The following is a 14,797-nucleotide window of genomic DNA, read 5'->3' as shown; positions in this document are numbered from 1 at the left end:
GGCCCAAATACTTGCGCCCGACCGTTCCCCCATCATTTCGACGTCTCATAACTCAATACTTCATGAAGGTCGTCATCGCATTACTGCGTCAATTGAGCGCAAATCCTCCTGACTCGCTTGCCCTTGAAAAACAGGAGGACGCCCAACAAACAAAACGCCGCACTGACGGCGGCGTAGATCCCAAACGTTCGGACCGGGCCGAGGTTCGTAATGTACTCCGTGGTATGCTTGCTGAGCCCGAAACCGACCAGCCCGCGGGTGACGGGCAGCGCCACCAAGATCGCGCCGGCGAAGCTGGGGTGGCTGTCGATCAGGTACGCCGTGCCCACGGTGTTGACGCCCATCAGCACGATGAGGTAGCCGTCGACGACGGACACGATGGCCATCCAGTGGTAGCTTTCGGGGTTCTTCAGGACGTAGCCGTACAGCACCGTCAAGATCAGGGCTGTCACCATAGGCAGGATCCAGGCGAGGAGTCGCTGCTCCGGCTCGTGGATGCCGTGGTTCCGTCGGGCGGATACGCGGATGACGTAGTCGCTCATCCAGCCGATCACCGGGACGCACAGCAGGGCGATAAAGATTTGACCCAGCTGGATGAGGGAGACGGAGGTGTTGGCCCAGTTGTAGGGCGGCTTGACGAGCACCTCTGCGTAGGTCATCTGGATGGAAACGTCGATGCCCTGGAAGAGGCCGTTGTTGATGGCTACCCAGAGGACGTGGGGGAACAGGAACACCTGCCCGATCTGCTTCAGGCACAGCCAGCATCGAGACCAAGTCGGCTTGTGGACGAAGATTGTCAGGTTCGAAGCAAAGGTGCGCTTCTCGAATCGTTCGAGATCTAAGCTCGGTCTGTCGTCCGTCGTGGTGTACTTTGGTCCCGGCGACCGACTGCGGTCAAGGAGCCCGGCGCCATTACTGCTGCTCTGCGCGGGCAGCAGGTTGCTCGTATCAGTCGGCTGGGTCCCCATGAAAGACTCAATGGACCGATCGTACGCCGTCTCGGGGACAAAGAAGTAGGTCAGGACCATGGCGACGCCCGAGAGACCGGCGAAGAGCCAGTACCACGACCGCCAGCCCAGGGCGTCGGCCATGTACGACGACGCGATCACCAGGCTGGAGTTGAGGAGGACCTCAGCGGACGCATAGACCTGGAAGACGCGCGCGCGCTGGTGGAGAAAGTAGACGTCCTGAGGCGTTTGAAGTTAGCCGACGACCCAATATAGCTCTGGACACGGACGCTTCATGCCGTGTGTGCCATACCTGTAGGATGAGCAGAGCCAAGGCCTGGCACTGGGCTGCCGCGAAAGCTGCGACCATGCGCCCGCCGAGATGCCAGTAGTAGCTGCGGTTCGTCGCGCAGAGCACGGCGGCGAGGAAGAGCAGTACGTTCGATGCGAGAATCACCGGCCGTCTGCCCACCGCCACGGCGATGGGCATGGAGACGAGGTTGCCGAGCCCCAGGAAAAGGTTTGGGAACGTGAAGAGGTTCGAAATTTGGTCTGAGGTGATGCCCTCGCGGTCGTAATCCGGCATGATGTACACAATCAGCGCGGAGAGGGCGGTGATTAGGCATACGCCTGATATTGCGTCTGTGAAGACCACATTGTGAGTCTAGGCCTCCGGAGATTGAACCTCAGTTTGATTTTGGTGCCGGTTAACTTACACAGCACGATGATCGCCACGATGAGTTTCTTGTGCCATCCTGGGAGATTGAGGGGATCTGCGCATCGTCAGTCAAAAAATGTCCGTAACTCACACGAGAGTTTGCCTAGCTTGTCTCTGGGAGATTGCTCAATAAGTTAAAGACGTACCTCTCGGATCCGCGCTCGGAGTTGGAATAAGAATCACACCATCTCCCACAGTCAGCGTCGCCGTCCCGTCAAAATATCTTGGCCGCATCTTCTCCTTCTCCTCGGTCGGTTCAATCGCAATGTCTTCGCCAGAAGGGCCCTTTGCGCACTTTTCAACGTCAATGTCACGGTGATGTTTCTGAGCCCCATCGACAACGACCTCAGGAAGGGACCCCGAGGGGTCCGGAACTTTTTCGGAGACCATCCTTTCCAATGAGAGGTCGCCCCCAGCCGAGCCGGGGCGCGGGCCCGAGATCTCAGGACCCCTATAGTTGAGGGGATAGCAGATGGCTGGGCGGAGGGGAAGTGGGCTGGCTTGGCCCAGACCGCGTGCTTTAGGAAATACTCCGAGATTGTCACGACGTCGTGCACAGGCGGCGTCTCGACAGGTGTTTGGCGGTGAACCAGCTGCAACGCATGAGCCAGCACTACTATGCCAACTGGTTGCCACGGCGGGGTTTTCGTGTCATATTTATTCTCTCATTACTCGAGCCGTATTATGAATTGCCGTAGTCTCTTTGGCAAAGGAGGGGTTACTCTTCACGATCTGGCGGGAACTCTACTCTCGTTCGAGGGGAGTCTATAATGCCAAGCCAACATCGTGATACAGGCGAATCGCCGAGTCGGCACCTACGCCAAAAGTCTGTATTCTCGAGACAATGCGTTACGGACGGTAAAGACGAAATGCCATACCATACCGTAGTCCAGTACGAGGTAAAGTGCGGTGGTGCGCGGACGCGCGGGTAGGACGGCAGAATGCCATTGTCCCACCGGATGGCGGTTCCATGAAAGCCAGGACATGGCTGCTTCATCGCCAATGTGTTGTAGCTGTCGGTGTTTGCCTGTATTCGTGCGTACGCGATCACATCAGCAACCTACTGAAAGTCAAAAAAGTGGTCGCTCACCGACAACGCTGAATAGCGTCGCATCGACCACTTTTCAAGCTCGTAAAATAAAGTTTGAAGCGCAACGCTTGCGGGGCGGTCCTGATACGTTTCCTCCACGCCGGGGTCTCCCATGAAGCCGTGCAAGCCGAACGGGCGACGGCCTCGTCCCGAAGCTGTGCTCTTCCGGCTTCATCCTTTCACCCTTTTCTATCGTCTTCCCTCCGTTGACTCGCCATCACGAGAACGACAAACAGCCTGTCAAACAGATCAGAGACGGCCTCTGCGCTCTGCAAGCGAGGGAATAAGAAGGAAAAACCTCGGAAACGACAAGACAGCTTCAATCCCGTCGGCATCAAGCTTCCCTCTTTGGTTTTGGCCGAACTCCAGTTTACATACCTTTGCTCCCCTCCATTGCCGATTGTCAAAAAGAAGGCAGAAAAAAGACAAATCAAAGATCAGCAAGCTTCTTGCGATCCGGACGGACAAGACGTCAAAACTTGGCCGAACCAGGGTTTTGGCAATGCTCACCAAGAACAAGGCGGCAGATGGGGATGATGGGATCCGGTTGTTGGATGAGAAGGACTTTAACACCGCCATCATCGAAACCTCACAATGGCTTCCATCGGATGACAAGCGTTCCGACGAAGCTACCCGCTTTCTGGACCCTGAGAAGGCGGACGTTGACGCCGCCGGCGCCGATCACCACCCCGCGTCAGAAGCTTCGCCGTCCGAATTAGACGGCCGCGAACCATTCGATCCCATCTTGTGGTCCGCTAGGAAGCGGTGGACTCACATCTTAGTGGTCGCCTTCATTACATGCGTCACGTAAGTCCACACCTCCACCATCCATGGCCGGCATGCAAGTGGTGGGCGGCAGACCGCCCTCTAGACTTCACGCCATCCTGCACCGTTGGTGTCAAAAAACGGAACCCCCGCGCTAACCGCGTGTCTTGCTTTTTTCTCCGGTTACAGTCCCTTAGCCTCCGCCGTGTACACGCCGGCGTTAGACCAGGTGATCCGCGACTTCGGCATCGAAGACGACCCCTCGCTGGCGCACCTGACGGTGTCTGCGTACGTGCTGGGGTTCTCGGCCGGGCCGCTGCTGATTGCGCCGCTGAGCGAGGTGTTTGGCAAGAGGCCGGTGTACCAGGTCAGCAATGTGCTTCTTCTCCTCTGTAATCTGGGCTGCATGGTCGCGCCGTCGGCGGAGTGGCTCGTCTTCTTCCGGTTCCTGGCGGGGTGCGCCGGGGCGAGCCCGATCACGCAGGGTTCCGGGACGGCGACGGACGTGATGCTGAAGCATGAGCGGGCGAGGGCGTTGTCGGTGATGGCGTTCGGGAGCGTCTGCAGTCCTGCGGTCGGGTCTGCGCTCGGAGGCGGGATTGCGCAGGTTTGGGGCTGGAGGGGGTGCTTTGGCTTCTTGGTTTTTATGGTGAGTTGCTCATGATGAGGCGGACTGATGGGCGTCATCTCATGTTCCCCAACTTGATGGAGCCATGCTGACTGGATGATATAGTGTTTGATAAGTACCATCCTCACGCAGGTGTTCATGCGCGAGACGTACTTGCCGGTGCTTCGGCGCAAGTACGCCGCAATGGGCATTGTTGGTAACGTTGACGGTGAGGTGGACGAGAGCAAGACCGTTGCACCGAAGCCGTTGCGGTCGCTGCTCTACAAGGCGGCGATCCGGCCTTTGACCTTAGCCTTCGAGCCTAGTATACTGCCGGCCATCATGGTTACATCGTTCTTCTACGGCCTCCAGGTTTGGCTGTATATCGATGTGCCGATGACTTACAAGACGGTATATGACTTCAACACCGCCGAGGCCGGTCTGGCATTTGCCGGCATGGGCATCGGCATGTTCACCGGACTCCTCATCTTCGGCTTTCTGAGCGATGTCGTGGTTTCGAGACTTGCGCGCGGCGGTGATAGGCTTCCAGAGCACCGTCTCCCGCTGCTGAGTGCCGCTGCTCTCCTGGTCGTGGCTGGCTTGATTATATTTAACATGACTGCTCGGCCGGGCGTGTCCTACTTGGTGCCCTTGTTAGGCGACTACATCATTGGCAGCGGGCTATTTGCCATCACTGTAAGAAACAACCCTCCTTGATGTTGCCTCTATTTTGGGATTGACGGCTAACTTCTAACCGCAGATGACATCGGCCGTATACATCATTGACCTTTCACCCCAGCATGCGGTGGCGACGAGCGCCTCGCTTGCTCTTCTCAGATACCCCTCTGGAGCATTGTTTCCGCTGGCGGAGCAAGCTTTGGAGACTTTGACCAGCAACAGCACCGCAAAGTGGTTCATCACAGCCGCTGCGGTTTCGACAGTGCCGCTTGTAATTTGGCTGCAGTACAACTGCGAGAGATTCCGAGCTAGACTTCGGGAGTCCCTCTAAGGGATGACATGTTCTCTTTGTGTTTGTCTGTCTTTTTCGGCATTTCATTTGACTGATACCCACTCGAGTTTCCAGACTTCATAAGAGCACTGTATTAGAAGGATTCAAGCATAAGAAAGATCTCCACAGCATGGGTTTGCGTATACATAGCAGATAGACACTACTCGCGTTTGAAGGAGACAGAAAGAAAAAAAGCTTTGCGAAGAAACAGAACCATGTTTGAATAGGGTGTAGGAATGAGTTGGACAGTACAGGCAGTAATAGCAAGATTCGTCGTTCTCCGACGATTACATAGAGGGAACTCGGAATACGACTTGATTTCCACGGGAAAGCATGATAAGAACGGCTTCGTTCAAGGAGCTTCCCACGATGACTGGCGACTTGGAGGGTCTGGCATTGAATATGCCCTTCAAGGATGAAACTTTATATCGGTGGTGCATCCACCGCTACACCTTTTTGTTAAATAAGGTCACGTCACTGTCTTAGGTAATCCCCTGATAGCTTCATAGATTGCTGGGTCGAGATGGATTTCTGCTCCATCCGAGCGACCTGCAACCAATCGCAACGACACTAATCGCAAGGACGTGGCACCCGTGGAGCTGGATTGCGCTAGGCCCAAATGAAACCAATTACATCGTCACGCGGCTCTTTCAACAAGCTGGGAGACAGGACGACCAACGCTTTCCCCACGTGTTGCAGCCACCACGAAAACGCGGGATGCTATTCCAGCCCGTAGCTTAAACACCATCCAGCACGCCTAAGTACCCTGATCCGCGCGCATCGCGATACCCCATCCCGATAAGAAGTCGCACGCGACCGCATTCTGCCACCATACCGCCCCAGGCACCCCAAAGCAATCCCTCCTCTACCCATCAACCAGGCTCTGCGCCGCCAGGACTTCTCATTGACCTCGATAACACATCATCAGGCCTTCGGGAACGGGGAGGGAGTTCCGCCAACAGCCATAGCACCGCCGTTGCAGACACCGAGAGCTTCGAGCTCGACGACTACAAGCCCATTGCCGAGCGCAAGACCGCCGACGACCGAGCCGCCCGGCGCGAACAGAAGAGACTTTGGAAGAAGCAGTGGCTCGAGCAGCAGGACGACATGAAGTTCTCCCACAGCATCCAGTTTAATGCTGTTCCGGACTGGAGCAGTCATTACATTGCCTACAGCAACCTCAAGAAGCTGTGAGATCTCAATGCCTTCCCCAACCGTACCCCGAGGTCTCAGATGACTAATGACTCGCCGTAGGATCTACCAGCTCGAGAAGACCGTCCACCAGACGAGCGCAGGCGACGCGGAATCGAGACCCCTCATCCGAAATGAAGAACCGGAAGACGTCTTCAGCCGCGCCCTCGGCGTAGAGCTGGAGAAGATTTGCTCCTTTTACGTAGCCAAGGAGGGCGAGCTTCTGGACGAGGTCAACCAGCTACTTGGCGACGTCGGCAACTTCTCTTCGGAAGATGAGGAGGAGAACGGTGGGCCTAGACGGTCGTTCGGCAGCGGACACCGACCGGGCATGCCGGGGACCAACGGCAGAAGATCCGAGTCGATCGATGGCAACATGGACGACAGCGATGACGATGAGGACGACGACGAGACCACCGGTCTGACAAAGAGCCGGTCCAGCCTTGGTGGAGGCAGGCGCAAGACAGCTCCCAACCTCGGCCACTCCACGACTGAGCTGACGGCGTCGACCGAGCTGACGCTGGGAAGATCATTACGACGTTACAGCACCACGCAGGACGAGATTCCGGACCAGTCCTTCCTCTACTCGTCGAGCATCATGCTCAAGAAGCGTATCATCAGCCTCTATGTCCAGCTCTGTGAGCTTAAGTCGTACGTGCAGCTCAACAGAACGGGTTTCCGCAAGGTGTTGAAGAAATTCGACAAGATCGTGGACAGGGAGCTGCGCCCCAAGTACATGAGCACCCACGTCGATTCCGCCTACCCCTTCAAGGTGGAGAGCATCAAGACGATCGAAGAGAACATTTCCAAGATGGAAAAGGCATACGCTGAGGTTGTCACCAATGGCGACGAGAACCTCGCCAAGAGAGATCTGCGGTCTCACCTCCGCGAACATGTCGTCTGGGAGCGGAACACTGTCTGGAGAGACATGATCGGTATGGAGCGCCGTGCTGAAGCTGCCAGCTTGGGCAGAACCCTGCTGGGTAGAGACGGTTTATCCGGCGCTCGACGACTCCAAGGAGATGACGAGCTCGCCCCCGTCACAAAGGAGGTGGTTACTCCCGTGGGACGCTTCGTCGTCCCGACCTGGGTGGCCAGCACGCCCTTGCTTACCCTTCTGATTGCGTTTGTCATCTTCTTTCTGCTCCTCTTCATTCCCATCATGGAGAAGCCTGAGCAGCAAAACTGTTTGGCACTGATCGTGTTCGTCAGCATCTTGTGGGCTACGGAGGTGAGTTCGATGGTCACAGAGTGAAGCGAGTCAGAGCTAACACACTTCACAGGCTATTCCATTATTCGTGACTTCGCTGATGATCCCCTTCCTCTGCGTTGTCTTGACTGTCGTTCGCTCAGAGGACAAGCCGCATAGGAGGCTTGATTCCAAGGCTGCTACCTCGTACATCTTCTCGGCCATGTGGACACCCGTCATCATGCTTCTCCTGGGTGGTTTCACCTTGGCGGCGGCGTTGTCTAAGTGCAAGATTGACAAGCGACTTGCCACGTTTGTTCTGAGCAAGGCGGGAACCACCCCCCGGACGGTCCTCATCGCCAACATGCTGGTCGCCGCTTTCGCGAGTATGCTGATTAGCAACGTTGCTGCCCCTGTCCTTTGCTTCTCCATTATCGAGGTTAGTCCAAATTACCTGGCACAAACGTGAGTCTTACTAACACTGTTCCCAGCCAATGCTGCGCACATTGCCTTCTGAGTCCAACATGTCCAAGGCGGTCATCATGGGTATTGCGCTTGCCTCCAACATTGGTGGCATGCTGTCGCCCATCGCATCGCCGCAGAACGTGGTTGCTGTTGGAATCATGAAGCCGGCGCCTACCTGGATCCAGTGGTTCTTCATTGTCATTCCCGTTGGCGTTGTCTCGCTACTCGTGATCTGGGTTCTGCTTCTCATCACTTTCCAGCCAAGCAAGGGAACCACAATTGCCCCCATTCGTCCTGTGAAGGAGAAGTTCACCGGCATTCAGTACTTTGTCTCCATCGTAACGATTGTCACAATCGGTCTGTGGTGCGCCAGCCATCAGTTGGAAGGCGTCTTCGGAGACATGGGTGTCATTGCCATCATCCCCATCGTCCTGTTCTTTGGTATTGGTATTCTGACCAAGGAAGACTTCAACAACTTCCCGTGGACCATCATTATCCTGGCTGCTGGAGGCTTGGCTCTGGGCAAGGCGGTCAAGTCATCTGGCCTGCTGCACACCATCGCCGGCGTGGTAACCAAGGAGGTCGAGGGCATGAGCCTCTACGGAGTTCTTGTTGTGTTCTCGTCCCTGATTCTCATCATTGCCACCTTCATCAGCCACACGGTCGCGGCTCTTATCATCTTGCCTCTGGTGTTCGATGTCGGCAGCAACATGGACGAGCCTCACCCCAACCTGCTCGTCATGGGTGGTGTGCTAATGTGCAGTGCCGCTATGGGATTGCCTACCAGCGGATTCCCCAACATGAGTAAGTCACTTCGAAATCCTTGCCTTGGACCAGAGCTAACCCTTCGTAGCTGCCATCATGAAGGAAGATCCGACCGGCCAGAGATATCTCCAAGTGAAGCACTTCATCAGCAGAGGTGTTCCCAGCAGTATCCTCACACTGGCTGTCGTTGTGACCCTTGGATACGGGCTGATGAGGGTCGCTGGACTAGACTAAGGGCTATCCCGTACACATTTCTCACATACACATGCTCGTTCATACACGTGTCACGGTGCGTCTGGCATCGTTTTTGTTTTGCGGACACTCGGAAAAGGGGATCATGAACTCGGAGATATTGGTTCTTGGATGAGTTCAGCACATAGATACTGGCATAGATAGCACTGGGCTTGATTTGGTTATTTCCTTGCGACTGCCACATATGCAGCGCATAGTTTCGAGGGAAAGTTAGAATGGCGTGTCGAGATATTTCCTACGAAGCAGCGTGCAATTTCAAGTTATTCATCTATCCAAACATTTCTTCAATAGCTGGAGCTTCATTCAAGCTGCAGTCGAAAGTAAAGTGCCTTAATGCATGTGACGGATGTACAGCAAATCCCGATGTACCACCGGCCAATCAGCAGCTGTTCCCAACAGATGTTGAAGGAGGTGGAGACTCGCTGCTTCAAGTGGAAGGGTAGCAGCGGCGCTAGTCCCAAACAGGCGGCAAAAGAGGTCATCGGCTCCCTTGTGGGGACTTCGTCCTGACGTACGGCCGACGACTACGGCGTACCTTACCTACCTTACCAGCAACAAGCATCCAGCCATACCCGAATCGAAGCTCCAACATCTCTCCCGCGCGCGCCATCATGAACGCTTCTCTGCTGCAGTGACGAACCGGCGCAAACAAGACGAACCTCCCTACTGATGACGGTATACTGAATATTTCACACACTCGCCTTGCGGCCCGGCAGTCGCCATGCTCTCAGCATTTACAGCGCGGCCGATCATAGAGCTAAAGCAGCGGGATAAGTCCAAGATTGAGACAATCCTCGCGCATGGTGCGTCGTTGCCCCAAACGTAGCCCGCCTCCTGCGTGATGACGCCCCCCTCTCACATATTATTTCACAGGCGACCGCGTCTTCGTCGGCCTCAACAGCGGTGCCCTCCGCATTTACCGCCTAAACGAGCTGCCCCCTCCGTCACCGACCCAAGCCAATGGCTCCCAGCCCTCCGCGACGAGCCCACCGCCGGCAGCCAACAACAACAACCTCAACACCGCCCAACCGCCGCAGAAACCGACGGACCTGCTGCGTGAGATAGATAGATTCTCGACCAGGGCGATCGAACAGCTTGCTATTCTCAAAGAAGCTACTACCATCGTATCGCTGTCCAACTACTACGTCTCGTTGCACGACCTGCAGACTTACGAGCCGATCGAGCAGCTTCAACGAACGAAGAATGCCACCTGCTTCGCCGTAACCTCAAACATCGTGAAAGATGCTGCTACTGGCATACCGGAGATCATCAGCCGCATGGCCGTTGCCGTCCGTCGGCGGCTGTTGCTATGGAGCTGGCAGCAGAGCGAGCTTAGCCCCGACGTCGGCGAGATCACCCTGCCGGAATCAATACGAACTATAACGTGGGCCAGCGCGACGAAGATTGTCTGCGGCATGAACGCTGGCTATGTCATGGTCGATGTTATAAGTCAAGAGGTTGAGGATATCATCAGCCCGGGCTCTGCAACGTCGGGTCAACAAGCCAGCCGCTTCGGAGCGGTCAGCAGCGCGGGTATGGGATACATGGGTCTGGGAGGATACATGCCGAAACCCCTTGCGGCGAAGCTGTCCGAAGGCGAGCTACTGTTGGCCAAGGATATCAACTCGATGTTTATCACCGACGAAGGCAAACCGATTGAGAAACGGCAGATACCATGGCAAGCGGCGCCGGAGCAGATTGGATATTCTTATCCCTACATTTTAGCTCTGCAGGCACCCTCGAAAGGCTCGCTGGAAGTGAGGAATCCAGAGACATTGTCGCTGTTACAGACCATCTCTCTCCCCGGTGCGGCGCAGCTTCACCTTCCACCACCCAATCTCAGTCTGGCGCATGCAGGCAAGGGATTCCACATTTCTAGCGATCGATGTGTGTGGAGGATGGGTGCCGCCGATTACGACTCGCAAATTGACGAGCTGGTCGAAAAGGGCAAATACGACGAGGCCATCAGTATTCTGAACATGCTCGAAGATGCTCTATTGCGCAATAAGACGGAGACTCTGCGGGAGGTGAAGATGCTCAAAGCTGAGATGCTCTTCAAACAGAAAAAGTACTACGACGCCATGGATTTGTTCAACGAAGAGGACGTGCACGCCCCGCCTGAGCGCGTACTGAAGCTCTTCCCGCCTTCGATCGCGGGTGAGATGTCCGGATGGGCGCATGGTGCTCAGGAGGAATCGGGCAGTGACGAGAGAGATGGCGAGGAAGAAGTCCATGAAAAAACCAATGGTGACAAGACAGTTAAGGACGAACCCAGCGAGAGCCCAGCTTCCCCAGCGAGGGGCGGTGGTGTTGGCTTTGCGAAGCTTTTCATGGGACGAAAACAGGCACCCGCACCGCCGCAGTCGGACACGGCTTCCATCATATCTAAGAGCAATGCGTTGGACGTTGAAGAAACCGACAGCACCAAGGGAAGGCTGGCGGAAGACAAACCTCTTGAAGGCGACGATCTTCTGGCAGCAGTCAGGACGCTGGCTGGTTACTTGGTTGGAACGAGAACACGCCTACAACGTGTGCTTGACCCCAGTACCGGCAAGCTGAAGCGATCAAACACCAATGGCTCGACCGAAGACGCGATGAAGGGCTTCATGTCACCAGTCCATGGAGAGGAGACGGGAAGCCAACTGGAGGGAGAGCTGCTGAGAACTTCAAGGATGGTTGACACGGCTTTGTTCAGAACATATATGACGACCAGCCCTTCTCTGGCCGGATCTCTCTTCCGACTGCCCAACTTTTGCGATCCAGATGTGGTAAATGAAGCGCTTCTCGCTCATAACAGATACAATGAGCTTGTGGACTTCTTCAGCGGCAAGAAGCTTCACTCTCAAGCGCTGGAGCTTCTCAAGCGCTTTGGAACCGCCGAGAAGCCCGACGAGACCGCCCCTGCTCTGCATGGCCCCCAGCGGACGGTGATGTATCTTCAAAACCTGCCGCCGTCAGAGATTGATCTGATTCTCCAGTACTCTGAATGGGTATTGAAGGCGGATCCAAAGTTGGCCATGGAGATATTCATTGCTGACTCTGAGAACGCGGAGACCTTGCCCCGTGGCCGGGTAGCCCGCTTCTTGGGCGGCATCAACCCTTCATTGGAGGTCCAGTACTTGGAGCATATCATCAACGAGCTAGATGATACGACCCCAGACTTCCACAACCGTCTAGCGGAGTTGTTCATCAGACAGCTGAAGGAGAAGAAGAGGGATGACGAGTGGGATGCAGAAATGGAACGCTTCGTTGCGTTCCTCAAAACAAGTGGGCAATATAGTCTTAGCAAGGCATTTGGTCTCATCCCGCGAGACGGTACGTTTGACCACTGTTTGCCGGACTTGATGGTTACTGACGTGATGCAGATCCGGCCTTTTATGAAGCTCAAGCTGTCGTGCTGAGTAACATGGGTTCGCACAAGCAGGCATTGGAAATTTACGTTTTCAAAATGAAGAATTATGCGAAGGCCGAAGAGTAAGTATTGCCTTATTTAACGTCTTTGCATTGGCTAACCTGCCTAGGTACTGCAACATGGTGCACAAGTCAAAGGAGTCTGCGTCGTCGTCGCCAGACCGATCACGGTCCCCGGATCGATCGCGGAGACCGTCGTCGGCCGGCGACGTTGAGGACTCGACACCATCAATCTACCACACACTACTCTCTTTGTACCTGACGCCGCCGCCACCTCACAAACCCGCCCATGCGCCAGCACTCGAACTTCTCTCAAGGCACGGTTCACGTCTCCCAGCAGCCTCAACCCTCTCGCTGATCCCCGATGACCTTCCCGTCCGAGACCTTGAATCCTACTTCCGAGGCAGGATCAGGTCTGCCAACAGCGTGGTGAACGAGTCGCGCATTGTTGCGCGGTTGCGAGACACGGAGCTGGTATCTACGCAAGCCCTGTTGGTGCTCGGTGACGGAATTCCTGGTGGGCAAGGCGGACGCAATAGAAGAGTGGTGATCACGGAGGAACGCCTCTGCGGTGTGTGCCACAAGAGGCTCGGTGGCAGCACCGTCATTTCGGTATTGCCCGATAACAGCGTCGTCCATTACGGCTGCTCGAACAAGACGGCGTCGCACAGGCCGCAGAGCTCGCGGGCGGGAAGTTGGGCTCGTAGGTTTTCGTAAGGGGTGTGCTGTAGGAGTAGGAGGAGCCGGGTTGATTGGTGCTGGGAGTTGGTTTCCTTCGTACATATTGGTATTTGCATAGCCAGGGCAAATGGGGAAGCGGCAGCATGATACAGCAATACCCCGTATATAAGGTGGCAAAGAATGTACGATGGCGCTCTGAAACGAGGCGTTGCGTTCGTTTTTCGTAGCTTCAAAGTTTTTCTCTCTTGCTCTCTTCCTTTCTCTCAGTCGTCGTTGGGAGGCGCCTCCTCGCCGTAGTTTTCCTCCTCGAGTGCCTCGTCGACGGCGGTCTTGGAGCCGTTCTTGCCGGCCTCACGCGCCTTGTCCTCCTCCATGCGCGCCGTGAGCTCCTTGTTGATGCTCTCCTGGGCGTTGTTGATGGCTTCGCGCAGGGACTTGAGGTAGGCCGTCTTGTGTTGGACGCCGGTGGTCGGCGGGGCGGGGATGGACTCTGAGTGGGTGAAGGGGTCGTTGGCGGGGGACTTGTAGGTCGCCGTGAACTGGAGGGCCGGAGCGGCGGCGGTGCCGTTTGTTTCTGCTGCCATGGTTTTGTCGGTTACGGTTGGTACGTCAAAGTTTCGTAGTTTGGACGAGCGACGGGAGTGTCAAGTTAGGGGAGCGTGGACGAGGGCAGGGGAAGGGGGTTGGCGAGAAAGGGCGATCGTGATGTGTGTCGTTGGAGGGGGAGGGGTCGGAAAAAGGAAGCATGGGAAAATCAATTATGACGAAAATCTGGCGCTGTGCGGCTTTGCGGGTGCGGCTCCCTCCATTCCAGTGGTGGTGGTCCTCAATGTTCCGCTGAAGATGGGGACTGTCTTTTTTTTTTCTTGCGCGCAATGACGCTGCGGGGTTACCTTCACCTGTTGCTGGATTTTAGCACCGAAACGGCATGGCCTAGACACCCACCAGCCAGGCTAGCGAAGGCCAGGGTCGCAACCCGGCGGCGGTGCCAGTGATCCAGCAGCACAAGGGGCTGGGGTGAGCACCTAAGAGCGGGGGATGCTGTTAGTCGTCGCGGTGCCTTGGTTTTGGGTTGGTTCAGCCGTCCAGGGCGTCGGTCCTTCACCGCAAACGAAAACGTCGGCCGGCTTCCCCTTGGCAACGGGTCGCTTATCCGTACTCTGAGGTGCATTGGATTGGATCCGGGCTGATATCGATAGGAAGGATAGCCCGCATCTTGCTTGCTTACACCCGAGCCAGACTTGCTTTAAGGCGCACGCGAGACGACCCAGACGAGGGTTGGCCTGGCCTGGTGTTGTGCAGACGGGATACACTACCTTGTCGATTATCCTGCATCAATTCCCCCAATCGATCCTGTCTATCTCACACGGCCGCCCTTGAGGCCCTTGAAGCCCTTGGACGCAATCAAAATCCACTCGTGGTATTGGATCGCTCATAACCACCACCCTTCCTTCTTTCCTCCCTGACCTCGTATTTTTCGACCCTCTTACATCACCACTTCGCTTCTGCCAGCGCCCTCGCACCCTTCAACTACTCCCACCTCGCCCACCTCACCTCACCTCACCTCACCCACCAAGAGACGAACAACCAACACAACCACCCACCACCCCTGCTGTCGACAGCAACTCAGCAAACAAACCTTCGAGGGCCGCCCGATCTTGAATCGTCCCAACTCTCCCAAGATGTAACAGACCCCTAACACATCCA

The 14,797-nt window shown here is 55.9% G+C and overlaps 4 protein-coding genes across 4 annotated transcripts; 2 read left to right on the top strand and 2 right to left on the bottom strand.

The window, feature by feature from the left end:
* Positions 1 to 80: 80 nt before the first annotated feature.
* Positions 81 to 2,055, bottom strand: CGCS363_v002620 (putative MFS-type transporter; the record flags this gene model as incomplete). Its single annotated transcript, XM_036634469.1, has 4 exons — positions 81 to 1,187; positions 1,261 to 1,589; positions 1,664 to 1,720; positions 1,812 to 2,055. 4 exons carry the CDS (start codon positions 2,053 to 2,055, stop codon positions 81 to 83), a joined length of 1,737 nt encoding a protein of 578 aa, XP_036500091.1.
* A 1,202-nt stretch (positions 2,056 to 3,257) lies between these two features.
* On the top strand, positions 3,258 to 8,980 carry CGCS363_v002619 (putative transporter; the record flags this gene model as incomplete). The annotated part of the gene is made up of 9 exons (XM_036634468.1): positions 3,258 to 3,562; positions 3,710 to 4,169; positions 4,254 to 4,823; positions 4,888 to 5,076; positions 5,980 to 6,326; positions 6,391 to 7,558; positions 7,611 to 7,955; positions 8,008 to 8,785; positions 8,835 to 8,980. The coding sequence occupies 9 exons, from the start codon at positions 3,258 to 3,260 to the stop codon at positions 8,978 to 8,980; spliced, it is 4,308 nt and encodes a 1,435-aa protein (XP_036499208.1).
* A 739-nt stretch (positions 8,981 to 9,719) lies between these two features.
* On the top strand, positions 9,720 to 13,126 carry vam6 (Vacuolar morphogenesis protein 6; the record flags this gene model as incomplete). The annotated part of the gene is made up of 4 exons (XM_036634467.1): positions 9,720 to 9,801; positions 9,872 to 12,313; positions 12,364 to 12,472; positions 12,520 to 13,126. 4 exons carry the CDS (start codon positions 9,720 to 9,722, stop codon positions 13,124 to 13,126), a joined length of 3,240 nt encoding a protein of 1,079 aa, XP_036499209.1.
* A 227-nt stretch (positions 13,127 to 13,353) lies between these two features.
* On the bottom strand, positions 13,354 to 13,674 carry CGCS363_v002617 (uncharacterized protein; the record flags this gene model as incomplete). The annotated part of the gene is made up of 1 exon (XM_036634466.1): positions 13,354 to 13,674. The coding sequence occupies one exon, from the start codon at positions 13,672 to 13,674 to the stop codon at positions 13,354 to 13,356; it is 321 nt and encodes a 106-aa protein (XP_036499211.1).
* Between the last annotated feature and the right edge of the window lie 1,123 nt (positions 13,675 to 14,797).

Source organism: Colletotrichum siamense (genome assembly GCF_013390195.1).
Source record: "Colletotrichum siamense strain Cg363 chromosome Unknown KSG_Cg363_contig02, whole genome shotgun sequence".
NCBI lineage: Eukaryota > Fungi > Ascomycota > Sordariomycetes > Glomerellales > Glomerellaceae > Colletotrichum > Colletotrichum siamense.
Note: the sequence above shows the minus strand (reverse complement) of the source record. Positions and strands in the feature narration are given on the sequence as shown.